This window comes from Microtus oregoni, unplaced genomic scaffold (genome assembly GCF_018167655.1).
Source record: "Microtus oregoni isolate MIOR12 unplaced genomic scaffold, Mior012 000028F_ref0000031, whole genome shotgun sequence".
NCBI classification, from domain to species: domain Eukaryota; kingdom Metazoa; phylum Chordata; class Mammalia; order Rodentia; family Cricetidae; genus Microtus; species Microtus oregoni.
Window position 1 is genome coordinate 3188949 of NW_024543087.1, and position 27841 is coordinate 3216789.

At 51.2% G+C, this 27841-nt stretch overlaps 1 protein-coding gene across 1 annotated transcript in view; it reads left to right on the plus strand.

Moving 5' to 3' along the window:
- Ulk4 (unc-51 like kinase 4) overlaps positions 1 to 27841 on the plus strand; it is a 303260-nt gene that overhangs the window by 139383 nt on the left and 136036 nt on the right. Inside the window, exon 32 of the mRNA XM_041677287.1 lies at positions 22394 to 22499. Coding sequence (XP_041533221.1) covers positions 22394 to 22499 — 106 coding nt within the window. The remainder of the gene's footprint in view (positions 1 to 22393; positions 22500 to 27841) is intronic.

Consider the following 27841-nt stretch of genomic DNA (forward strand, 5'->3'; position numbering starts at 1 on the left):
ATCTTTATTCATGGCAGATTTTCCAATATGTGCCAAAATACTGCTGTTGTGATATTTTATGCTCCTATTTCAAAACAAACAGTTGCAAAGCAATTTCAGTGGCAAATGTGAACAATAAAACTGTGATTAGCAGAGCGCGCTGGCGGTCAGGTTGTTCCAACAGTTCTCGGTGCCGCAGGGGCTGCGAGCGTAGTAAATCTCTTGAGTCAGCCCTGTCTTCAGGAAGGCATTTCTTTAGGACCTCTGGTACCTAAAGTCTTTCATCCCTGAGACGTTAAGGTCTCAGCCCCACCATGTTTAAGGAATATTTTGAGTCCTGCATGCTCATCAGACTCTTACTCTGTATCTCTTGGCTCCAGTTGTCCCTGTTCAAGTGAATTGCTTCTTGGGATTTAATGGGCTCCTTAGAACATTAGGAATCCAGATGTTTGTGTGATGTGCTCTTGACAAGAGTCCCCTATGCAGATGTGCAGAAATTTCCCAACACAGGAAGCAAGTTTGTGTGAACATTTCTGAAGTCTTAGGAATATACCTTTGGAGGGGACCTTCAAGGGGATGTCAATAGTACCTGGAGACATAGCAGGTTCATTTCATTCTAAAGGCCATGTCTGTGCAGTGTCTGTAGCTTACAGAATGGGACTGCGCACAGTCCATTGCTATTGGCTACACATAGGACTCCACCTATCACTAAAGCTCTGTTTACTGACGTGTGAAAATGGGCTGGCAAGACAGCTCAGCAGGGAAAAGCATTGGCTGTGCCAGTCTGACTGTGTGAGCTTGGTCCTTGGAGCTGACATGAAAAATCCTTAGCCTGGAGTTCACACATAGCGTCAGACACGAGAGAGATCCTGCCTCAAAACAGAGTGGAGGAAATTGAATGCCCACAGTTGTCCTCGGACCTGGACAGATGTGGCAGGTGTGCCCACATCTCACACATCACATGTATCATGCACATCACACACACTCATGAGCAGTGAGAAATTTTAAAATAAAGTGTGAATGTGGATTTGCGCAGGTCCAGGCCCTGTGGTAAGTGTGTCCACGCCACACACATCACATACAACAGTACTAAGTTTTAACTGAACTTTGGGTTTGTACAGGTCCGGGCTCCACAGTCTATAAACGTGTGTTTGAGAAATGCTTTTCTATGTCTAGGGTGCAATCTACAGATACTGGCGAGGGACTGGAAGCTGGTCATGCAGCAACTGAGCATATAGCTGAGTAGTGCCGCATTGGTAGAATAAATGGGCCAAAGCAGCTAGCATTAGGAAACTGACTTCTCTGTGAGCCCCAAAGCTTTTAGAGAAGACAGCCTTGAAAAGATAAAACCCTTGGATCACAGAGTTTAAAAAACAGCGAATTTCATATGCCTTTTGCCATTCGCAGAGCACATGAATGTGGCGTGACTTCTCCCAGCTCCAGTTTAAAAACTGCCAAGATCTGGACCTGGAACGTCCCCAAAGTCTTTGTCCCCATTGGTGGAATTAAGAGGTGGTAGAGCCTTTAAGATGCAGGGCTTATTTGCAGGAAGTCAGATGCTGAAGGAGTAGTGACCTGTCCTTCTCTCTCCTGCCCCATCCTCATTCTACCCAGACGCACTACAGCCTGAAGACAGTGTAGCTAAGAAACCATGGTCCAAACCATGAGCCCCAATCAACGTTTCCTCCCGTTAAGTTGAGGTGTCTCCATGTGGACGTTCGCTAACAGCAATGGAAAGCTAACAAGCAGTCAGCCATTGTTCCTGTCCCAAGTTTTAGGCTTCGCTTTGAGTTACAATGCAGTGTTCACTTTTCACCCTCTCTAAGGACTGGTGGAAAAGCAGGGGAGCAGCGGGTCAGTGATGTCATGAGCCTCTCTCTCCTGAGGACTCTCCAGCAGCGGGTCAGTGATGTCATGAGCCCTCCTGAGGACTCTCCAGCAGTGGGTCAGTGATGTCTGTGGTGTTTACTCTTGAGCAGTTGGGAGAGGAAATCTAGGAAGTTGTTCTTCAGCATGGTGTCCTCACACCTGAGGCCAGCTGTGTCTACCAGTGAGCCTGGCCTGGCATGCATTACTGCCAGCTTGTGCCCTGAATGGCCAGGGGTTAGCCATGGGCCAGGTTGGTTTCTGACATGTTAGCTAAAGTGTCCGCTCTGTGGAGGCACTGCTGAGCTGTGCACCCTGTGGAGCTGTGGGTGTCTGTAGACCTTTGAGACATGGAAGAAGATAACTGGCTTGGGCTGGTTCCGACTCTGGAAGGAAGCGTCACATAAAACTGCAAATTCTCCAGATACGATCATCAAATGTGGCTGCTTCCCAGAACTCCTCGGTACACCCTATCCCAGAGAGTGTGGGAACCAGAGCACCTGCCTCTGACGGACGGGGAGCAGTGGACGCCACTCAGGTTAATGAAAGCTGTGTTCCTGGTGCTGCCTCTGGCACTTTCTGCCCTTGTTTACCTGGCTGGGCAACAGAGGCAGGATTGATGCAACCACCAATAACTACAGCATCCTCAGAGAGGCCAGAAATCTGGAGCCTTCGATCAGTGTAGACTTATGGGAAGGTGGGGATTCTTAAGTGGCTCCAGCCAGGGCAACTGCACCTGGGATCTATTAGAGGCTCAGGAGTGGAGCAGGGCACAGCACAAAGCCACTGAAGGCCAGGAGAACAGGGAACTTCTGAATTTGGATAAAGTCACACTTGCTCATAACTTAAAACAATAGAGAAAGTCTGGCAGGTCGTGAGGCGGTGCCTGATTTCTTCTTGTATGGCAATATTGGTTGAATGTGAGTGTGCATATATGTATGCCTATGTGTGTTCACTATTCTGTGATGCCATTGTGTCAGGAGGGGGCATTTTGTGTCTGTTGTTTCTCCACCTGTGTGGAAGGGTTTGTTTTCATGACCTTCCCCCAGTGAAATCAAAACAGCTTTTTTTTTCCTCCTTGATTAAGTTTATACTTATATTTTCTTTTTTTCTACTTCACTTTGTTAATGGAATTTTCTTAGTTTTAAAAAATACTTTCATTGATTGGTGTGTGTGTCGGTGTAAGTGTATATGTAAGTGTGAGTGTGTGTATATGCAGTAGTCAGAAGAGGGCGCTGCTGACCTCCTGTCTCTTTCCATTTTGCCGCCTTTTGAGGCAAGGTCTCTACCTGGGTTGGGAACTGGTATTTCCTTGACTTGGCTGGAAGCCAGCCAGCCCCAGTGGGGACCCCCCCCATCTCTGACCCCCTGGAGCTTGGGTTACAGGCGTTTACAAGGATGCCCGTCTCATCACCTGTGCCCTGGAGTCTGACTCTGGTCCTCGTAGTTGTAGAACAAGTCCCTCTTGCTGCTAACCATCTCTCTAGCTCCTCTTACAGGTGTTCAGGTAATTCATGATTAATGTGTAGGAATGAAAGAGGATTTTAATATTCTGTAGTTTGCAGTTTTACCTAGGGGTCTTCACCATGCAGTTGGTGTAGGGGAAGTGTTATAGCTGTTTAGCTGCAGAGATATCCTGACTTATTGGGAAACCAGGCTGTACTGAGAGCTGCAGAGATATCCTGACTTATTGGGAAACCAGGCTGTACTGAGAGCTGCAGAGATATCCTGACTTATTGGGAAACCAGGCTGTACTGAGAGCTGCAGAGATATCCTGACTTATTGGGAAACCAGGCTGTACTGAGAGCTGCAGAGATATCCTGACTTATTGGGAAACCAGGCTGTACTGAGAGCTGCAGAGATATCCTGACTTATTGGGAAACCAGGTTGTACTGAGAGCTGCAGAGATATCCTGACTTATTGGGAAACCAGGCTATGCTTAGAGCCACACAGGACAGCTCTGGGAGGAGGGGGTTAGAGCCACAATAGGACAGCTCTGGAGGGGTAGAGCCGCAATAGGACAGCTCTGGAGGGGTAGAGAGCTGCAACAGGACAGCTCTGGAGTGGGTAGAGCCCGCAACAGGACAGCTCTGGGAGGAGGGGGTTAGAGCCACAATAGGACAGCTCTGGAGGGGTAGAGCCGCAATAGGACAGCTCTGGAGGGGTAGAGAGCTGCAACAGGACAGCTCTGGAGGGGGTAGAGCCACAACAGGACAGCTCTGGAGGGGTAGAGAGCTGCAACAGGACAGCTCTGGAGGGGGTAGAGCCACAACAGGACAGCTCTGGAGGGGGTAGAGCCGCAACAGCACAGCTCTGGAGGGGGTAGAGCTGCAACAGGACAGCTCTGGAGGGGGTAGAGCCTCAACAGGACAGCTCTGGAGGGGGTAGAGCCGCAACAGGACAGCTCTGGAGGGGGTAGAGCTGCAACAGGACAGCTCTGGAGGGGGTAGAGCTGCAACAGGACAGCTCTGGAGTGGGTAGAGCCCGCAACAGGACAGCTCTGGAGGGGGTAGAGCTGCAACAGGACAGCTCTGGAGGGGGTAGAGCCGCAACAGGACAGCTCTGGAGGGGGTAGAGCCGCAACAGGACAGCTCTGGAGGGGGTAGAGCTGCAACAGGACAGCTCTGGAGGGGGTAGAGCCGCAACAGGACAGCTCTGGAGGGGGTAGAGCCGCAACAGGACAGCTCTGGAGGGGGTAGAGCTGCAACAGGACAGCTCTGGAGGGGGTAGAGCTGCAACAGGACAGCTCTGGAGTGGGTAGAGCCCGCAACAGGACAGCTCTGGAGGGGGTAGAGCTGCAACAGGACAGCTCTGGAGGGGGTAGAGCCGCAACAGGACAGCTCTGGAGGGGGTAGAGCCACAACAGGACAGCTCAGCCCTGGAGGAAAGGTGTCCTTGCTTATCGGGAAGCCAGGCTACCTGCAGCTGGGGTGCAGTGGGGATGATCTTCACGAAGGACATAGCAGTCCTGCTCTTCTCCTGGAGAGAGCCACTACAACTGAGCTCTGCTCTGTAGAAGGAAACCATTTGTTTGTTCCCGGCTGCTCAGACCAGAAATAATCACACAAAAACTGTATTATTTGCAATACTGTGTGGCCAATAGCCTAAATGTATTTCTGGCTAACTCTTATATCTTAAACTAAATCATCTCCATTAATCTGTGGATTGCCATGTGGCTGTGGATTACTGGGTAAAGTTCTGTCCCTGGTATCTATCTTGGGGGGGGGGGACATGGCTTCTCTCGACTCTGCCTTCTTTTCCCCAACATTCAGTTTAGTTTTCCCTGCCTCCCTCTGTTCTGCCCTGCTATAAGTCCAAAGTCTTTATTAATCAATGGGAATCACAGCATACAGAGGGGAATCCCACATCACCTCCTCTTTTCTGTCTAAATGAAAAGGAAGGTTTTAACTTTAACACAGTAAGATTACATGTAACAGTGAGTCAGCCCGTAATCCCGTCATCCACTTTATGTAGTTGGATATTTGTTTATGTCCATTTTACTTCCACGTACACCACACATGCATACTTCCATATTCCACACATATCCACATGTATCCATCATGTCTTCTCACTTTGTGGCTCAGGTTGTCCTGCCTAGTTTCTGGCCACCTCATCAACCCTCACCCCGCCCCCTGTTGCCAACACCTCCTCTTGCCCCCAACCCCAGTCCTAGAAAACCTGATATATAGTCTTTCCGTAACGCATGTGTAGTGGGAGAAGTTCCCAGGCAAGTACTCTCCTGCTGAGCTGTCTCCAGAAGAATGTTCACTTTTTATTTTGAGACGGGATCTGGTTAAAGTCACCTGCATCTTTTTGTTTTTATAGACCAGCAAGCTTTGCTGCATTAACTTGAGGGCTGTCTTCCTCTACCTTCTGAGTGCTGGGATTGAGACACACAGAGACTCCCTGTCTGATCCTTTACTTTGAAGGGGATCTTCAGACTCCACTGCCTTGTTCAACTCTTTTTCTTCTACCAGAGCAAACCCACTGTTCCAGTGTCCCAGGGCTGGCAGGTGCTGAGGGCAGCCTGGTCTCATGGTGGCCCTTGTTCTTGTCTAAATAATGTTCACCTCTACTTCCCTCTTCCCTTCTTCTCCTTCCATCTCTCCCCTATCCATGTTCATGCTCTTTTAGAGATTACAGCCCTGGGATTCTGGTAGGAATTGTATTGAATCTTTAATCACTTGGGGTTGTGTGGACATTTGACCACGTCAGGTTTTCTAAATAATGAACATAGACTATCCAGAAATCTCTGATTTCTTTTGTTTCTCATGTGCTCACTCATGCATGTGTGTGTACACATGTGTGTTCGTGTGTGTACATGTTCACAGGAATGTGTGTGTATAGGACATGGTTAATTTCAGGAGACATACATCCATCTTAGTTGCTGCAGCAGGGTTCTCTGAGTTGAACCCAGGTCTTGCTGATCCAGGCCTGTCTAGCTCAGCAGCTTGTCCCCAAGCCTCAGCTACTGAACGTCTTCCTGTCCCTGGTTTGAAACTGTGATGTGTAAGTCTTTCCTTCCTCAGGTTTCTTTCTGCACATGTTGCTTTTTGACATTACTAAGAAGCGTGGGATTGTGTTCTTAGCTCTCCTCTGTCTTAGTTTGGTTTCTGTTGCTGTGAATAAACACGGACCGAAAGGCAACTTGGGGAGGAGAGCGTTTTTTTATTTATCTTAAAGCTCTCAGGTTACACTCCATCACTGAAGGAAGCCGTGGCAGGAGCTCAGGGCAGGAGCCTGGAGGCAGGAACTGAAACAGAAGCCTTGGGAGAATACCACTTACTGTTGGCTTGTTCCGCCTGGCTTGCTCTGCCTGCTTTCTTATACAGCCCAGGACCAGCAGCCCCACCCACAGTGGGCGGAGCTCTCCCACGGCCCTCCCACACAAATCACTAATTCTGAGAGTACCACACAGACTTGTCTACAGGCTACTCTGTGGAGGCATTCCCCAGAGATGTCTAGGTTCTTGCAACACGTGGCATTTGAGTTACCGTTTGTGCTGTGATGCGTGGCATGAACCACGTGCACTTGGACGCTGTGCTTTCTTGCTCCTCACAGGATTAGAATCTAGAAGTTGTGTCTTCACAAGTCCCTCATTGTGAAGCTTTTCCAGAAGAACCATCCTGGGCGAAGAAGCTTTAAATCTCCTGCCTGCTTGGAGATGCTCATGCTCGCTGTGGAGCAAAGGAGGGCTACGCTCTTGTCCCTCTGCAGCTGCCTCTATTTGTACGCCCCTGACATGGTGCGTGGCTGCTGGCCGTCCACCTTGCTGTCCCTGGGGACGTGTGTCTAGATGGCCGTGCTGCAGCACCCTGCTGGGTATGAGCACGAAACACGTGACCGACGTTTACCAGCGAGCAGCAGGGCTAAAGGCTGAGGATTTGAGGTCCCAGGAAACACAGGTCACCAGCATAGGTGGGGGAGGAAGGAGCTGACTTGCTGAAGGTGTCTCTCCAGCAGGTTTGTCATGCCTGCAAGCTGAGCTTGTAACTGTGGAGCAATGCTCTTCATACAGATAAAAATATAAAACAAGATACCCCCTCCCCAACTGCAGAACAGTGAGATCCTGGGCATCCATCCGTTCTTATTAATCTTGCAGGGGCTCACATGGGAATATAAATGGGCCTTATTTGTGCTTGCAAATCAAATCACCATGAAAGGTTATTTCAAGAGGCAGAAGCAAAATCATAGTAAAATAATTTAGTGGAAACGGGAGCTGAGAGTGCGCTTAATGGAACATGATGGGGTTTAATTTTCTTACTATTTCCATCATTAGGGCTCCATTATCTTCCCCGAGACCTCATTTAGGCGTCCTGTCTCAGCACATCTCTTAGGTGTTTCTGGGCACACAGGAGGCTGGGGCACCGTTAGGACAGAAGTCACTAATGCTGTTCTGTGCCTTTCATTTCTGCGCTTTGATGGCTGTGCCTTGCGCCCGAGTTTCCCGCCTGCTCATTCTCACCTCATCTTCATCTAGGAGCTTTCAGAGGAGGAAGGTGCAGCTCAGGAGCCAGCCTCACTGTCGAGTGAGGCTCCCCACGCTTCGCACACCCCTCTGGAGTCCAGTCTTAAGCACAGCACAGCAGACTTAGACTTGACCGTAAGACCACGTGCATCCACCAGCAACCATAGCGGTCCTTCCCATTTCACAGAACTTGATAGAGCAGAATACTTAAGAACGGAAACCTTTGAGTAAAATTCCAGAAAAATCTGGCCCCTTATGTGGCTTTGGCTTTCTGTAGTTGGGGAGAGGTCTCTCACTGTTCAAGTAGAGGGAAGGACCTGGTGTGTGTGAGTTTCTTCATATGTCACTGTCCAGAGCCCAGTGGGACATGCAGGGCAGAAGAAGGTGCAAGAATATGTGACTGCTTCCTAATATGGCAACAGTGTGTTTCTCATTGGTCTTGAACTCCATTGATCCTCTAGGCACTGTTGTGTGCGTGTGTGTGTGTACATGCAAAGGTCAGAGTTGATACTGGGTAGGTTTTATTGCCCCCCCCCCCATTTCTTGAGACAGAGTCACTCACTGAACCTGAGGACTGACTGCTTCTGGCCCACTGCCTGGCTAACCAGCTCCCAAGATCCACCTGCATTTGGGCCGTCCCCTCCAAGAGTTATAGGCACGCGTGCCTTTCCCAGCTTTTCAGTAGGCTCCAGGGCTTTGAATCTAGGGCCCTTTGCTTTCGCTGCAAGTGTTTTTATCCCCTGAGCCATTTCCCAAGCTCTAGGCATTACTTTTTACTCAAAGTCAAAGTTTAGTATGGATTCCAGAATCCTGAGCCCAGTGTGGGGGATCCGAGGTAGCTGGCCGTTGGGGCTTGGTGAGGTTGAGAGTCTCTCTGCTGCAACATACCTGTGTGCTCCCGACTGCAGAGCCACAGCCGGTGCAGTTCCCACAACCTCTTTCATTCCTGTGTCTGTTGTCTCTGCCTGTGCAGAACTACGGCCTGCTCCCGCCTGAGAGCTTTAGGCTCACTCTAGCCTCACCTCACCTAATCTGCAGCACTATGTACCCATTACCCTGCAGGAATGGGAAGGCCTTAAGGAAGTCTGCTGGGACCTAAGAGCAGGGTGGAGTGGTGCGTCTCTTGATCAGCCATGGCGGCTGTCATGACATTTCCTAGTCTAGATCAGTCATGGCTACTGTCTTGACATTTCCTAGTCTAGGTCAGTCATGGCTACTGTCTTGACATTTCCTAGTCTAGGTCAGTCATGGCTGCTGTCTTGACATTTCCTAGTCTAGGTCAGTCATGGCTACTGTCTTGACATTTCCTAGTCTAGGTCAGTCATGGCTGCTGTCTTGACATTTCCTAGTCTAGGTCAGTCATGGCTGCTGTCTTGACATTTCCTAGTCTAGGTCAGTCATGGCTGCTGTCTTGACATTTCCTAGTCTAGGTCAGCCATGGTGGCTTTCTTGACATTTCCTAGTCTAGGTCAGCCATGGCAGCTGTCTTGACATTTCCTAGTCTAGGTCAGCCATGGTGGCTTTCTTGACATTTCCTAGTCTAGGTCAGTCATGGCTGCTGTCTTGACGTTTCCTAGTCTAGGTCAGTCATGGCAGTTGTCTTGACATTTCCTAGTCTAGGTCAGCCCTGGTGGCTAATTTTTCAGTAGAGGTTGGGGACGATCCCAGCTGAAATGCGACCTGAGCTGTAGAAGATAGCTGGCAGGGTGAGCTTGGATCTGAAGCCAGGTCCTTGATGGCATAGACTGTGATCTGTCTGCATCCGAGTGCAGGTTGGGGCTCTCGTGTGGAGTCTGGAGGGTCTGCTGTGCACTGCTTGTTATGTGGACTGGAGAAGGCACGGTGTCTGTGCACACAGAGGGGAGAGCACGCTCGGTTCTCCTTAAAGTGGGAGAAGACTGGTGGTGCAGGTGGCTCAGGAAGATGAGCAGGATGGAGAGATGCTGAGCAGTTAGAGAATGGCCTCCTCTTGGAAAGAACCTGAGCCAGTTCCCAGCACCTACCCTGTGCAGCGTCAAATCACCTGTAAAGTCAGATCCAGGGGGTCTGATGCCCTCTTCTGGACTCTTCCAGCGCAGTACCTGTGTGCACATAGCCACACAGAGACACAGGTATTAAACATAATGACATCTTGAAATTTGCAGGCAAACGGATGGAGCTAGAAAATATCCTATTGAGTGAGGTAACCCAGACCCAGAAAGACAATTATCATATGTACTCATTCACAAGTGGTTTTAAAGCCTAAAACAAAGAAAACCAGCCTACAAATCACAATCCCAGAGAACCTAGACAACAGTGAGGACCCTAAGAGAGACACACATAGGTCTAATATACATGAGAAGTAGAAAAAGACAAGATCTCCTGAGTAAATTGGGAGCATGGGGACCATGGGAGAGAGTTGAAGGGGAGGCGAGAGCCAGGGAAGGGAGCAGAGAAAAATGTAGAGCTCAATAAAATAAAATAAGAAAAATAGCAAGCAAACAAAAAAAGAGATAAACAGTCAAGAAGTACCCACATTTCCCTCAGATAAACAGTCAAGAAGTACCCACATTTCCCTCAGATAAACAGTCAAGAAGTACCCACATTTCCCTCAGATAAACAGTCAAGAAGTACCCACATTTCCCTCCGCAATGGTTGGTCTGTGTGTGGATGGTGGGTGTGGTCTAAGTGTGCAGTGTTGGCATTAGATCACAGTTTTACACGGGGCTTAGCCTGCCCACGCTCAGCATCTCTTCTGTGTCATAAAACCCTGTGACGGGCACGGTGACTCAGCAATGCCGCTCTCTCCCTCTAGCCCTGTCCATGTTTGTGTGAGGAAGTTGGAAGTTAGCACAAATCAGCAGGATTCTTAGGCGAGAGGCCACTGGTGAGTCACCCAGGAACATTCCAGGTCTGAAGGCCGTGGTGCTCCCCTGATCCTGGTTCTAAGGCCTGGGAAGTGACAGAACGGGGCTAGAACTTGTAAAGAAGTCTGTTGCCTTGAAGTGGAGAGACGCGGAGGCAGGATGTGCAGGTGTGCGTGTGTGTAATGCCCATGCATGTGTGCATGTGTACCAGTGTGTATTTGTGTACACATGGGTATGTATGTGAGGCTTCTGCTCACTCTGCTGGGCTGCAGGGAAGGCAGCACAGATAGGCTGGTATCCCTGTTGCACTGCTTGGATGTCAGGGTGGGGATCCCTGGGAAGGGCCTGCCGGCATTGACGCTGTTCTCCAAGTCTGCCCAGGCTGTGTCATGATGACAGTTCCGAGGACTTCATCTTGTATTTCACAACTTCACATTACTCTTAGGTTGGTCTCTGTGTATCCTCAGAAGGGGGAGGGTGGAACACAAGTGCACACTCATTGAAACTTGTATGTGGCTGATCCTTGTGCCACGTGTGCCACGGTTCACACGGAGTCATCAAGGCAGGGAAATTGTTTGACTGGACCATTGTCACAAAGCTCATCAGCAATTGTAGTCCAATGGTAGTTAGCCTCTCTTAGTGGCTCCCCTTGGAAATAATTTGGGAAGACCCTGATTTGGGCTTGGCATCAAAAGATGGATGGCAGAAGAGAACCGTGGAGTCCCCAAGGTGAACCACAGTGCTCCCTCCTTGCTCCTGCAGTCTGGCGTGCACTCCCAGCCGCATACCTGGATGCAGCCGCTGGCATACCTGGATGCAGCCGCTGGCATACCTGGATGCAGCCACTGGCATACCTGGATGCAGCCACTGGCACACCAGGCAGCTGGATGTCATAACCACTGCAGGAGAATGGTTCTTTGTCCCTGACGTTGGAAGCATGCATTTCTAGCTCCCTGAATGTGTCTCCCCCCACTCTGCCCTAGTGACCCAGGGATGCTGACTAGGCTGTTGCTGTGTCTTTCTCTCTGGTGGCCTCCTCAGCCCTGAGATAGCAGAGCCTGCATCATGCTGAGCTCAGGGCACGGCAAAATGAAAAGGCTCAGCCCTGAAACCATATTTATAGTCTCCCAGCGCTTGGGAGGATAGAGTTGAAGATCACCCTATGACACTTCAGCTCTGTCTGAAAAAATAAAGAGACAGAGGGGAGGGGAGACCAGGGGCAGGAGGAAAGATGTGAATCTAATTTCTCCAAAATTGTGTGGAACCTGCCTGTTTGTTGTCTTGCTGCTTGTGCCTGAGCGACAGAGTCAATTACTCTTTTTTGGGGGGGAGGGCGTGTTTTGAGACAGGGTAGCTTTGGAGCCTGTCCTGGCACTAGCTCCTGTAAACAAGGCTGGCCTCGAACTCACAGAGATCCGCCTGCCCCTGCCTCCCTAGTGCTGGGATTAAAGGTGTGCCTCACCACAGCCCGGCTCAGAGTCAAATACTCTTTAACAAGACAGTCTAGCAACAAAAGCACCTGGGGCTGGGGACTATGTGGCATAGACGCGGTGTGGTGTGGTGTAGGTGTGTCTTTAAAGTGAGAGCATCTCCTAGGGACCAGTCCCCTCTCTGCTCCCACGACTCAGGCTCCTCCTGTTTCCCACATGAGTCGGTCCTCCCAGAGGAAGCCACACCCTCTCCTAGCATTACCAGTCTTCGGGATCCATGGGCAGAGGGATCGGTGACCCTGTGGTGGCACTGGGGTGTGGTGACCCTGCAGTGACCCTGCGGTGACCCTGTGGTGACCCTGTGGTGACCCTGTGGTGATGCTGTGGTGATGCTGTGGTGATGCTGTGGTGATGTTGTGGTGACTCTGTGGTGGCCCTGTGGTGACCCTGTGGTGGCCCTGTGGTGGCCCTGTGGTGACCCTGTGGTGACCCTGTGGTGGCCCTGCGGTGGCCCTGTGGTGACCCTGCGGTGGCCCTGTGGTGACCCTGTGGTGACCCTGTGGTGACCCTGTGGTGACGCTGTGGTGACCCTGTGGTGACCCTGTGGTGGCCCTGTGGTGACCCTGCGGTGGCCCTGCGGTGACCCTGCGGTGACCCTGTGGTGACCCTGTGGTGACCCTGTGGTGGCCCTGTGGTGGCCCTGTGGTGACCCTGTGGTGACCCTGTGGTGACCCTGCGGTGGCCCTGTGGTGGCCCTGTGGTGACTCTGTGGCCTCCCCTAATGGCAGGGGTGTGGAGCAGTGTGGTGATAAGAAAGCATGTTTGGCAAATGTGGTTGCATGTTGTCCATCAATCAAGAGAAGTCATCAAGACATATTCTTAAAATGCATTTCTTTTTTTTCTTTTTTTTTTATTAAATATTCATTTATTTATTATGTGTACAATATTCTGTCTGTGTGTATGTCTACAGGCCAGAAGAGGACACCAGACCTCATTACAGATGGTTGTGAGCCACCATGTGGTTGCTGGGAATTGAACTCAGGACCTTTGGAAGAGCAGGCAATGCTCTTAACCACTGAGCCATCTCTCCAGCCCCTAAAATGCATTTCTTTAAGAAGATTTCTTAGATTTACTTATTTTAGAACAGGCTAACTCCACAGAGCAGAGGCTGGCCCCGAACTTACCACAGTCCTCCTGTCTCCCCTTCTCCAGGGCTGGAATTACGGACTTGTGACACCAGTCATGAGAGCAACTGTTTTCACAGCGGCCTCGGCCACTGAGGGGATCTGGGTTCCTGGGCTGGTGCCAGCATGCAGGTCGTGTTCATGCCTGCGTAGCTGCAGCATCCCCCAGTCCAGTGGGGGAACTACACCTCAGCCCTGTAATGGAGGAATTATCCCGACATTACAAATACTTCAGCAGAAAGAACATGAGAGATGAAAATCCCCAACGAGAATGTATGCAGGTGAAGGGGTCAGAGACCACACTTTTCTTCTCCCTCGCTCTGTGGAGCGGCTTAGGCAATGTTAGACAGATGCCAAGCAAGGCTGAGACTCAGGGGCAGGAGACTTTTCCCCATCTCTCCCACTGTGGGGGTCGCCCAGCAGTCAGCCACGGTAGGAGCTACATGGCTACCATGTCGCATTGGGCCTCCTCCCAGACCATCTGACCCCCCCTGCACCCTTGCTCCCTTTTTCCTTCCTTGGCCTTTCTACATCCTGCTCCCCTGTTTCTCACATTCTTCTAGACTTGCATTTTGATTTCTGGTTTTCTCTATGACCTGAATGGAGGAAGTTTAATCGGGCTCTTGCCATGCTGTTAAAGCTGAGCCTCAGGTTTGGGGACATAGTGGTTGGAAATGCAGAATCACCAAAGCCATCCCTTCCTGTCCTCCCCGCTTCTGAGATCAAAGAGCTTCTCAAGGCTGGACCAGCGCTTTGATGCAGAAGCAGGGCTGGGACAAGATGGGCACAGAGATAGGTTGTGGATGCTCAGCATGTGGCCCCGCCCACAATGGCTACTCATCCCAGAATAGATGCTAAAGAGTCGGGCGGTTCCCACTGATGTCTCAGAGCCCTGGCTCCCCACCTGGCTTGACCCAGGAAAGTAATGTGAGAACTTAGTAATGTAAGACATTAGTTTGTGAAGACTTTGTCATGATTTTATTATAATTGTGCATATATATGCACACATGTGCATGTTTGTATGGATAAGGGTACATGTGTGTGCTTGTGAAGGCCACACATTAATACTGAGCATTGTTCCTTAGGTGCTCTCACTGTCTTGGGGCTCACCAAGGCCTGTCTCTTCAACACTGGGTTTACAAGTGGGTGCCCCACACCCAGCATCTCTATGTGGGTTTGGGGCATTAAATTCTGTTCCTCGTGTTTGTGCAGCAGGCCCTTTACCCAGGGATCCATCTCCCTGCCCCTCACTGTTCTTAGGTAGTTATGGGGTGAGGGGGAGGAGAAAGTGGGGGAGCCGTGTACAGACCCTCACTGTTCTTAGTAGTTATGGGGTGAGGGGGAGGAGAAGGTGAGGGAGCCGTGTACAGACCCTCACTGTTCTTAGTAGTTATGGGGTGAGGGGGAGGAGAAAGTGGGGGAGCCGTGTACAAACCCTCACTGTTCTGAGTAGTTATGGGGTGAGGGGGAGGAGAAGGTGAGGGAGCCGTGTACAGACTAGCGTTTTTTCTGGTTTATCCTCTCTGCTTCAGACTGGTCTTTAGCTTAGCACATTGCGGGCCAAGCTGGTCTGTCAACACTCCAGGAAGATAGATAAGCGAGGCACCTTCCATCCCCAGGGACACTGGACCTGCCGGCTTCCCTTAAGCTCTGCTGCCAGAGTTCTCTGCCTGAGCAGTCTTGGCCATGGTCCATGATGCGCCCGCGGCAAACCCATCAGGAGCCAGGGCCATGGGAGCTTGCTGCTAGAACTCCAAATGACATGAATGTGCCAGGCTGGGAGCCAAGTGACACAGTTAACCTGCCGGAAAGGCCACCTCAGCACCGCCACCGCCGTGGAACCGGGCTGGAATCCTGGGGTGAGCCAGCCATGACTTGGCAACAGTATCAGTTCATTCCAGCCTTCCTGCTCTGCCAGGTGGAGCGCTTCACTCCTGGTAAATGGTTCTTGCTGTTGCTCGAGGGCCTCTGTGTTCATTTCCTTCCTCATCTGTAATCAGGAGTGGGGATGGTGCCCGCTCATCTGACATCTACAGATTCTCAGGGCGCTGGCACCATGCACCTTGGCTCCGGATGAGAGGAAAGCCCAGGTCTGGGTACTCTCTAACCCTTGCCCAGCCCGTGTCTGAACCCACTCAGCACCCTAAGCTCTGTCCTCGTTAGCAGAGGAGCTGTTCAGCCACTTCCTCACTGGCTCAGCAGCTGTCAAGGCAGGCATGCAAGCCTCTGCCATTACACCCCGGACAGCCTCACAAGGAGCCCCAAACCCTGCCCTCTCTTCCCAGGAGTCCCTTGCCTCTATGAGGTGAACAACTGAGTTGATTTTTAAACCAGCTGACCTCTGAGTCTCCCTGGGCTTTGCCTCCTTCCTACTCCTGTCCCCAGGGATTGGTGTGTGACTCTGAGTCATAGAAGGACTTCCAGTTCCTCAGGAAAAAGGTCCCTGGGATTGAAGGCATAAGAGCAATGTCTTGCTTCTACCTGCTGACACCCCAGCCTTCCATCTTCTCAGGGTTTTAAGTCCCATGAGGGCTCTGGACACAAACAAATCTACAGGACTTTGGGGTTCCTGTAGATATTAATATTTCACCCCAGCTTGTCCCTTTGATGATAAAGCTGCAGGGATGGAGGCGGGGCCTTTATTGTTTTAGGAGTCCAGTGGCTGGAGAGGAGGTGATGGACAGATGGAGAGAGGGACACTGGGCTGAGTATGGAAGAAACAGGAAGGTGAAGGGTGGCCTCAGGCCAGAGTCCCTAGCGCTGGAGCTGTGGACCTTTTGAAAAGCCACCCGCTGAATGCAAAATGTCTCTTGTCCATGTATGTGTTCATCACTGCCGTAATGACCACCTCCAGAGGACCAGGCTTCACATCTCGGGGATCACTGCTGTAACCTCCAGAGGGCCAGGCTTCACATCTCAGGGATCACTGCCGTAACCTCCAGAGGTTCAGGGGTTACATCTCAGGGGTCACTGCGGTAACGACCACCTCCAGAGGTCCAGGCTTCACATCTCGGGGATCACTGCCGTAACCTCCAGAGGGCCAGGCTTCACATCTCAGGGATCACTGCCATAACCTCCAGAGGGCCAGGCTTCACATCTCAGGGATCACTGCCGTAACCTCCAGAGGTTCAGGGGTTACATCTCAAGGGTCACTGCGGTAACGACCACCTCCAGAGGTCCAGGCTTCACATCTCGGGGATCATTGCTGTAACAACCACCTCCAGAGGGCCAGGCTTCAAAGAACGGGGGTCTGACCAGAAGCCAGAATGTTTGCAAAGGGAAGCAAGTGGTGGCTGTCGCGTCCTCGGAGCCTCGCTTTGGACCCACCGTAGAAGTGTGGGTGGTACACGGGTATCCCATGTCATTTAGACATGCATTGCACAGAATGCGCATGTTGTCTGAGTCAGAGCTGTGTTCCTGGAGTTGGTGCTCTTAATCACTCTGCCTAGGTCCTGTGTGAGCTTTCGTTTGTTGCTTTCTGTTAAATTCTGGCTCACACTGTGTGTTCCTCTCTGCTTAGGCGCCTGACAGGAGCAGCTTCTGGAAGGGGAGGGTTTGTTTTGGCTCTCAGTTTGAGGGGACAGTCCATGGGCAGAAGGGCATGGGGGCAGGGGTATGGGGTATCTGGTCATGTTGTGCTTGTGTCGGCAAGCAGAGGAATGGAGTTCCCCGCTGGCTTTCTGCTGTCCCCCTTTTACTCGCCCTGGGACCCCACCCGTGAATGGAGCTGCCTGCACATTCAGGTGGGTTTTCCCTCCTTGGTGTTAGGGAAACACCCTGAGAGGGCATGTCCTCGGTGGCTCAAGGTCCAGCCAGGTTGACAGTGGAGACGATTCATCCCATGTGTGGCCAAGCATGCTTACCGATAGGCTGTGGAGAGAGGGGGACAGTTGCGTTCAGCTGCACTAGGCTTGCCCCTTGAGCGCTGCTGCAGTGACTTCTCTCTTGAGCCCAGTGTCCTGACATCCGTTAGCTGGCGCCAATACCAGTGTCTGAACACGTGACTCTTAGCGGCAGCTCTAGTCTGCATGTTATTGTTTTGGGTGATGTGTTTATTCTTTCTGTACTGTACCACTAAGAATTACAAATATTCTTAGAGTTTAGGACTCAATGCCAAGGGCTCTTTGAAAACCAGAAGATCTTAGTGGTGGCAGTGGAGGCTAGGAACATTGTAGTATAAAGGGAGAGAGGGCACGGGGCCCCATTGTGGCCCTAATCAGTAGTCCTGGGTTCCTTCCCTCCTGTACCTCAGATCCAGATTGCTTTGAGTTTGTTTATTTTTGAGACAGGGTTTCATGTGTAACCCAGCCTAACCTTTGAACTCTGGGTGATCTTTCTCCTTCCAAGATCTTGGATTACAGGTATGAGTGACCACGTCACCACGACTCTCCTCCTTTCAGATAACCTGAAAGGTCTGCAGGCATGGGCACATGGCTCACTCCGAGCACTAGCTGACCTGACTGCCCACTTCTATAACCTGTCTCGATGGTACATGGACAGGGGCACGACCACTGGCAGCGCAGACTGAACTCCAGTTTTGCTGCCATGGAGCGTGGCAGGTGGTGCTCGGTCATGGTCACTTCTCCCCTTTGGTCACCACTGCCCCCATCGGCTTTTGTAAGGGTGAGATGAGATGTTAAGATGAGACCCTTGCCCGGTAGGCCGGGGCGGGTAGGACGTGGCAGGTAGACTGTGGCGGGTAGGCCATGGCTCTCCTGTGCTGCTATTTTCCGTCCTAAGGCTGCCCGTCCCCATCATGCTCCAAGACTGACTGTAAGCCCCCGTGTGCTTGCCTGTCCCTTCCTTCCCTGCTTGCCTAGGTGTAAGGAAAGCACAGTGCTGTAGGCTCCCTCTTTGTCTAAGGAGCCATAGTAACGGGGTGGGGAGCAGGAGGGGTGAAAATGATCTGCCCTGCGTCCTGTTAGTCCTGTTACTGCCGCTCACCCTGGAACTTGGGCACATATTGGAGGAGGGCAAGGCCTAACCCTGAGGAGCAACCCGTGGTGACTTGGGCCCTGACTGGTCCCACCCCCTCCTCCAGCTCTTCCCAGTCTGCCCCAGTTCCTGGGACCTTGTCTCCTGGCAGCAGCGCCGCCGAGTGCCCGAGGTGCCCACCTACTGCCATGTTCTCCTCCCCAGATGATCTTCTTCACTGACTTCAAGAGATTAATGAACAAGAACAAACCTTATTAAACCTAAGAGGCCAAGTAACTTATCTTGACACATGTCAGTGGGGTGGGCTTACCCCAGACTTGGGCTTCCCTGTGGCCCTGTGGGTGGCTTCGTGTTTCCTGAGGTTTTTAGCTGCTCTAGCGTTTCCTTGTGAGCAGAGGAACAGTCTGCGGACTCTGCTCCCCTGCATGTAGAAGCCCGTTACCTATAGTTGAAAAAGCAAGCAAAGATAATTCTAGAACACAGTTATTATAAAGTCCTCACTTTATGATATGTGAGGTTCAGGGTCTGTGATGACTTTGGAAATAAAGAAGGTGAAAACAGTGTTGAACAGCAATGAGAACAGAAAGGGACTGTCTGCAAAGGGCCATGGAGTTGAGAACAGAAAGGGACTGTCTGCAAAGGGCCATGGAGTTGAGAACAGAAAGGGACTGTCTGCAAAGGGCCTTGGAGTTGAGAACAGAAAGGGACTGTCTCCAAAGTGCCATGGAGCTGGGCATCTCCCTTTTATACTGCGCACCAAGTGCTGTCTCCTATCTGATGCGCAGTACCCCCCCCCCCCCCCCCAGTCCCCGAAAGTTGGCGAGAGTGTGTGCTACCAGGGTGTTTTCTCCGAGCCACAGACCTTGGAAAAAGCAGTGTGGCTGGCAGAGGCCTCCACTCTGCCGTGTTACTGGCGCCTCCTGGCTGGGAGCTCACTCTGGCTGCCGCATGGATGGAGGAGCAGCACTGGTCCACAGCTCAGGAAGGCCTCCACTGCTGGTCTCTGCAGGATCTCCAGTTTCAGAGAGATTCAGCCCCCTCCCTCCTGGAATCCCAGTGTGGAGGCCTGAAGCTGAGCGCCGCTGTGATCTCCTGGCCTGATAATGAGACAATGGCTTTAAAAATAATAAAAATGAGATTAAAAAGGTGCATCCCATCATGAGTACTTGCATACTGATAGATGCATCTTCATTGAGATTGGCCTGTGAACAAGGAGTGGCTGTGTCATTTTCAAAAAGGACCCAAATCAAAGATTGATTGGCCCCATTTTCTTCCACAGAGCGGCTTTGCCGTGCATCATTAGTTACTCTATCAGGAACGGCGCGCTGCGTTGTCTCGGCTCTTGTTAATCACCTTTTCTTCACGACCCACCGTGAGCGTAGTCGGGTGGAAGCTGGTGCGTGCAGCCGCCTCCACGAGATTCATCAACTTAAGCTGGTGTCGGGGAAACACTGGGCTGTGGACATCCCCCCAGGGGCGCTTTGTGAATGTGTGCCTCTGGCATCAGTGTTAGACATTGGTACTTGGAAAACCCACACCTTGTCTTGTGTTTCAGACAGAGACGGTGCCACCGAACCTGCATTGAGTCAGGTGGCTCTATGCCATGGGAGGGGTCAGCCCAGAGGGCATCTCCCAGTCACAGGCACCCTCTGTGCTCTGTAAGCTCAGGAAACCATATGTCTCCCCAGGAGCTCCTGGCTTCTCCGCCCATGGTTTTGTTGTTGTTTTGTTTTCTCTGATCCCCAGCAGCTGGAAGTCACAGACAGAGTGAGGAGGACCATTGACAGCCTCACTAACCCTTAAAGCATTGAGCAAGTGCAGTTAATTGGCCAGGGATTGGTCACAGTCATGCCCAGTCAGGAAGGAGCAGGAAATGCCAGTGTTCCGTGGACCTGGGACTCCGAGCTCAGAGCAGAACCTGGGTCATTAAATGGGATGGAAACTTCCGGACAAGGCTTTCCTGAGTCTGGCCGACCTGAGTGTGGGGAGCGGGGCTGAGAGAGGCCTCCAGAAGGCAGAAGAGGGTACTCTGTGGGGCTGGAGAGCAACGGGTTCCAAAACTTGGGCTTGTAGATGGTTCCTAGGAAAACTCAAAGTCACAAAGTTGGGTCAAGGTGTAGATGCTCAAGTGGTGGAGTTTGAGAGAAACGGATTCTAAAGTTCTGTTGGCAAAATCTCGCCAAGTCTGTGGCTGCCCTCCTGGAAACGGACACTAAATAGCAGCACAAAAAGCTTGTGTGGGGTAGAATAGGTGACATTGGTGTGGTCCTATCGTGTCCCCTGTCGTGTGTGTGTGTGTGTGTGTGTGTGTGTGTGTGTGTGTGTGTGTCCCCGTCTTTTATTACCTGAGACAAGCCAAGGACACTTAGGGAACCCTGAATATTTGTTGCAAAAAACTAAAATCATTCTAAATGCAACCCAGATGGGATCCTGGGGCTGAAAAGGACAATGGCACCTGGTAACATTGTAACAAAGCCTCACTTAGTTATCATCTGTTGTGGTAATGTTGGTGGGCGCCTGTAAGGTGTTAATGGTGGGGGTGGAGATGTGACCAGAGTAACTCAGAGGGAGCTTGCTTGCATGCTCCTACCCAACAGGAAGTTCATTTCAAATGATAATTGGGAATTTGAAGATGCTTTGGTTTTTAGAAAGGAACACCTTTTCATCCACTTTTGCCTCTCAGTGGCCCTCTTCCTAGCCACCATATTTAAAGCAGCGCAGCCCCAGGGCTGCCCTGCCAGCACTTTCCTCAGTGTCCCCTTTCTTTCTGGCACCTGCCATGATTTACTGACCATGCTGTTGTCCCAGGTTCCTGTCTGTGAGGATGAGGGGACCTGTTCCCGTCTTTCCCTGGTTCCCAGAGCACCACCTGTTACAAAATAGACTGTCAGTAACTCCCAAATATGATTCATGCGTATGAGAGAGAGGGAGAAGGGACATGGACGTGGGGGTGAGGGCCATTGGAAGGGACGTGGACGTGGGGGTAGGGGAGTGAGTGGGAAGGGACATATGGGGGTGGGGGTGGGGGTGGAGCCGTGGGAAGGGATGTGGACGTGGGGGCATGAGCCATGGGAAGGGATGTGGACATGCGGGAGGGTGTGGGAAGGGTCGTGGATATGGGGGTGGGGGCCGTGGGAAGGGACATAGACGTGGGGGTGGGGTGACGTGGAGTGGGGTGGGGGCAGGGGCAGCCCTGCCTGGTGCCTCCTCTGCCGGCATGCCTGCTGCTTCTAGCATGTGCCTAGAGCTGAAGCTGTAGTAGGGAAACCAGGATTCTAGAAGCATCTGTGCTCAGTGACTGTGTGTGAATCCAAGCCTAGCGTGTCCATCCCCACTTCACATCAGTCCCGGACCTAAAACTCATCTTTTCCACTGAATTATGTGAGATGTAATAATCTCAGCTATAGTTGATGGTTTTAGCTTTTAAGAAAGGAATGGCAAAGTGGCGTAAGAAGCGCTGGTTGTGTTCGTGACCCTCTGGCCCCCAGAAGCAGCCATTCATGAAACTGGAAGACTAAAGATAGCCATCAGCTGTGCGATGGTGGTGCACACATTTAATCCCTGCACTCAGGAGGCAGAGACAGGCAGAGCTCTGTGAGTTCAAGTCCAGCCTCGCCTACAGGGTGATGCAGCTTCAGATAAAGTGTCAGGCAAAGGAACCTACAGAGAAACCTGTCTTGAAGAACCAAAACCCACCAACCAAACAGAAAAATAAAATAAGAAAATATGGCCTTATATCCAGACACTCCCAGGACCTTGGCTATCCTCCACGTGATGTTGCACGGTGAGGAAGTCAGTCCCCCTATGAGCTCCACATAGCACACTGGACTCCAGCAAGGATAGGGCCATCACATCCAACATGGCTGCACACATCACATGACTTGAGTGGAAAGTGACAGAAGCACTCATCTAATGGGATGTTTTCGTGTCGTGGTCTCAAGCTTGCTGTCAGGTGTGTGTCTTGAGCTCCATATGCTTGATGTCTGGTTTCTCCAGTGCTACCCACCTGAAGCACAGAGGCTGACCACAGGCCCCAGTGCCTCCTGGGATTGGGGGAGGGCCTTCCCTCTGGACCTGCTACGTGACAGAACAGACAGGGAATCCTTCAGCCTCGTTAGGAGAATGGCAGACAGAGGTGGTTGTCTTGAGGAGGCTATAATAGTATTTCTCTCTGGTCTATTGCAGGAACATCAGGAGAGCATTCTGGGTAACACCATGCAGAGTGTGATTGCATTGCTCAACAATCTGGTTGCGTACAAAGGCTCAAACATGCAGCTGCTTTATAAACAGGGTAAGCTGGGACTTGAACCTGGGCCCTCTGGGAGAGCAGTCGGTGCTCTAACCATCTACAGCTATTGGGCCAGCCCCTCAGAGGTAGCTATTAGACTTGGCCTCACAGGTAAGTCTTAGACATTGACTCAGATTATTGGCCACAGTGGCGAGATTTCACTTCCAGGTGACAGAGCTATTTTGATGCTCAAGTGTTTCTAGTATTCTTTTCCCTCCTAAGAAAAGTATGCATCACCCTCCAGTGAGAAATGTCAGCCAAGGTCGTGTGGCATGGGAAATAGCTACTACGTTGGTTTCTTACCATGGCAGTACCTTACCCTGTCTGTAGGAGTAGCTTCGTCTGTTTAGCGTGGGCTATTTCCAGAGTGAGGCAGCTTTAGATAAAGTGCCAGGCAAAGGAACCTACAGAGGACAGAGAGGATCTCCACTTCAAGCCCCATGAGGAAATACTCATAAATCAGAATGGGTGGGTTGTGGCCTCCGGCCTGGACTTTGAGTCTTGCTGCCCAGTCTGCAGGTGGTAAAGGTGACCCAGAAGGAAGAACATGAGTCCAGATGCTCTCCAGGGGCAGGGGGTGGGTGGGCGTCAGTGTCCTGGGGTCCAGATGCTCTGCAGGGGGTGGGAGTGGGCGGATGTCAGTGTCCTGGGGTCCAGATGCCCTGCAGGGGCAGGGTGTGTGGCCATCAGTGTCATGGGACCAGGGCCTGGGGGTTTGGGGACCATCTGACCCAATGCCCCAGCAGTGCTGTCACCGGAAGTACTCTGATAGCTAAGAATGAACTTGAGCTCCTGACACCTCCACCTCCCCACCCATGGCCTGGGATTCCATCCGCTGCTGGATTTGAATGCTAATGTGTAACTCAGTGGTTTTGCTGTATTTTTTCCTTAAACATTTCATTTTTAAATGAAACATTTAGGGGGAGAATTATTATAAAAACAAAGTAGGACTGTTTGCTTATTTGAGAAATATCAGCATTATTAGCATTTGGAGCTGACTTTGAGCTCATCCCTGTGCCCTGACATTTCTATAATGGAGCCGAATGCCATCTTGCCTTTCCCAGCAGAGCTGTGAGGGTAATGGATTTACACGACACAGCGCAGTGCCACCAAAGCAGAAAACAAAAACAAAACAGAGTGCCTCCAAAGAATCATCTAAAGAAATCCTTTGTCTTCGACGGTTCATGGAGTCTGTGAAATCAAAACACTGATGTTTTACTTTTGGCCAGGTTTATATTAATCTTTCTAAATCAGTGTTCACTCAAAAGACCAGAAAATCACTGCGAGAGTGTTGGTGCCATAAGAATAAAGAAACCACACACGTGACAACCTTCTTATCCTCCTTTAGGGATAGCATTCAAAGCCATGTGGCATGTGCCTGTCACCCCAGGACTTAGGAGGTGAAGGCAGGAGAATCAGCTGCGTAGTGAGTTCCAGGCTATCCTGGGCTATGTGAGACCCTGATTCACAAACAAACTCACCGGACGGGCTAGTGGACCTGTTATCAGGAGACACAATGAGCGCACTTGGGGCACAAACAACCTTTGCCAGGTGGCTTTGGCTGGCTCTAGCCTGCAGCAATCCTCCTGCCTCAGCCTCTTTAGTTCTGGGATTTCAGATTGGCCACCAGGCCTGGTTTAGTCTAATTTTTAAAAATTGATTTATTTTTATTATGTGCATCCCATCTATCTCTGTTGGTACGTGCACATAAGTACAGGTGCCTTCACACGTCAGAGGCACCGACTCCCTGGAGCTGGAGTTAAAAGGCGATTGTGAGCTGCCTGGTGTGGGTGCTGGGAGCTGAACTCAGGTTCCCCGAAAGAGCAGAACATGGCTAGAGCCACTGAGCCATCTCCAGGCCCTACTGTAGAGAGTAACTGTTATGCACGTGTTTAACCCGGTGATGGCGCTATAGCAGGCAGCTGTAGTTGTTTTCCAACTGGTCTCCGAGGACAGGTAAGGTTATTCCTTGGTGGTTAGTGAAATCTGAGAAAATCCTTTAGTGTTCTAAAACACATTCTCTGGAAGCTTCTAGAAGTCTTCGCTATGCAGATGTATTAAATGTTTAATCACCCAGCCTGGGACAGTTCTCCTCAGACCTGTGCAGAAGAACTCTCTGAGGGAGCAGAGTGTCTCCACAGCTGCGTGCAAGCACAGATAGCGTCCAGGCTCACTGGCAGCAAACTGGCGGAGCAGCGAGGGCTGGTGTGAAGACTGCCTGCGTTCACATCTCAGCCCTGCTACCATCACTGTCTACTTAGTGTCTGCGCCTGTTTGCTCACCTCTGCAATGGGCACAGTGACAACATACCCACCGCCTGGAGGGTTAAGCCATTTGAGGGGTGTGAAGCACTGCAAAGGGCCGGCACATAGAAAACCCAATAGAAGCAATCACTTTTCCATAAACTGGCCAGGCTCCCCAAGGAGCACTCATACCCTCCCTCTGAGAGGGAGCCTGACATTTCCTGGGCCAGCCTTTCTGGAACCCTGTTGGCATGGGAACAGGCTGAAGAGCCGTGGCGTGGCGCATGTGCCGGGCACTGCATGCAAGGCAGTGCCCATGGGCAGGGTGGACAAGATCAACTGTGGCTCCCGCCACTCCCCAAACCCATCCCTACCTGTGTCCCTGTGTCTCACCCGTTTTCCAGGTGCTCTTTGTTGTGGTCTTAGCCCCTCCTCCTCTCAGGCTGAAGGACTTCCTACTTGGTCTCCATTTCATACTCAGTCCCTGGGTACTCTGCAGACCTAGGGAGACTAGATGGCAGGAAGAGCCCCCCGGGGCTTGTGGCACCTGCTGTCCCCTCCGCTCTTCTCGGAGCTGCTTATTTGGTCACTGGCGTGTTTCCAGGTCTGTCCCAGGCATCGCTGTGAAAACCTGTCTAATGGAACGAGGTTTGAAAGAAGGAAGGAGTCAGTTGGGAAGAGAAGGTAGCGTTTGGACAATGGTAACCCTTTATCTCTCAGCCAATCCCTCACCTCTAACACTGGTGAGATGTGCTCATATGCTGTGCAGTCCGCCCACTTGGTGTGTGCAGGTATACAAACCCCAGCACTGCCCTCCTCAGCTGTGAGCACCTACTATGTGTGCCATGTCGTGCATTTGGAAACTTGACGACCATCATGATTGCTAACATGTGCCACGTTCCTCTAATTGACCCTTCTCCCCAAGTGTTATCAATTTTATTACCCAGCTGGCTGGGATGGTACCTCCCCATCCGTGTTTGGGAGCGGTGGCCACATCTCCCCTCCTTTCATTCTGTTTATTTTGAAGTGCCAACAGCAGCCTGTCAATCAACAAACTGTGCTCCCTTCTTTATGACTTGATGGCATTTGAGTGGCTTCCTGCCAGAGCCCAGTTCCTCAGTGTTTGGCCAGGTTCTTTGGGTCCCCAGTGATCTAAAATAGCAAAGTTATTTTGTCAGCCACCCAAAAGTTTTTTTTTTTTTGAGGGGTGCAATGAACTTTATTGATGGTATTCAAGAGAGTAGGGCTCCCTAAGCCCCCTCCTGCTATTCTGGGGGTCTGGGATGGAAACGGTGAGGGAGATGCTCAGTGTTAAGGGTTAGTTAGGCCAGGGACTGCTCAGCAGCCGAGGACCTCTCTCTTGCTGTGTCCTTGCTGGGATGGGTGGTCCAGGGCGGGCTTCTTACTCCTTGGAGGCCATGTAGGCCATGAGGTCCACCACTCTGTTGCTGTAGCCGAATTCATTGTCGTACCAGGAAATGAGCTTTACAAAGTTGTCATTGAGAGCAATGCCAGCCCCAGCATCGAAGGTGGAAGAGTGGGAGTCACTGTTAAAGTCACAGGAGACGACCTGGTCCTCAGTGTAGCCCAGGATGCCCTTTAGTGGGCCCTCGGATGCCTGCTTCACCACCTTCTTGATGTCATCATACTTGGCAGCTTTCTCCAGGCGGCATGTCAGATCCACGACGGACACATTGGGGGTAGGAACGCGGAAGGCCATGCCCGTGAGCTTCCCGTTCAGCTCTGGGATGACTTTGCCCACAGCCTTGGCAGCGCCAGTGGACGCAGGGATGATGTTCTGGGCAGCACCACGGCCATCTCGCCACAGCTTCCCAGAAGGGCCATCCACAGTCTTCTGGGTGGCCGTGATGGCATGGACTGTTGTCATGAGTCCTTCCACGATGCCAAAGTTGTCATGGATGACCTTGGCCAAGGGGGCTAAGCAGTTGGTGGTACAGGAAGCGTTGCTGACAATCTTGAGGGAATTGTCATACTTGTCATGGTTCACACCCATCACAAACATGGGGGCATCAGCAGAAGGGGCGGAGATGATGACCCTCTTGGCCCCACCCTTCAAGTGGGCCCCAGCCTTCTCCATGGTGGTGAAGACACCAGTAGACTCCACAACATACTCGGCACCGGCATCCCCCCATTTGATGTTGGCGGGATCTCGCTCTTGGAAGATGGTGATGGCCTTCCCGTTGATGACAAGCTTCCCATTCTCAGCCTTAACTGTGCCTTTGAACTTGCCATGGGTGGAGTCATACTGGAACATGTAGACCATGTAGTTGAGGTCGATGAAAGGGTCATTGATGGCAACAACGTCCACTTTGCCAGAAGTGAAGGCAGCCCTGGTAACCAGGCGTCCAATACGGCCAAATCCGTTCACTCCGACCTTCACCATCGTGTCTCTGGAACGAGGCTGGCACTGCACGAAAAGAAGCGGTTGTCTCTAGAACAGGGAGGAGCAGAGAGCCCCAAAAGTTTTTCAGTAAAGGAAATTTAACAAGCTTCCTCTTTCCTCTTCCATTCATTTTTTTTTTTTTTTAATTTGAGATAAGGTCTCACTGTACAGCTCTGGCTGTCCTGGAGCTCACTGAATTCACTGTGTAGATGAGGCTGGCCTTGAACTCAGAGATCCACTTGCCTTTGCCTCCTGAGTGCTGAGATCAAAGGGATGTCCCATGGTACCTGGCGTGGAATAGATTTTGAAACATGAGAATTGGCAAAGGAAATCCTCAATAGAATGGGATCACTGGAGGAAGATCCCAGGCAGATGTGCCTTCGGTGGGTTCCCAGAAGCTACTGAAAAGCCCGTCATTTGAAGCTGTCTTCCCTCAGAGAGGGCATGTATCCACAAGTTCAGGAAACGTGAGATGCTCACATGCACATCCGAGAAGACAGCATGGTCTGGAGGGTGAAGTCGGGTTGAATCTGGTATCTGCAGCTTTACCCATGAGATGCTCCAGAGTCTCATCCCTCTAGAGATACAGGCGCCACTTCCAAGGCTTTGTTTTGAAAGTCAAATGATAATATATGTAAATTTCCATGCATAATCACTGAAATTAGCATAACTATTTAAAGGTAAGTAGTAAAAGCCAG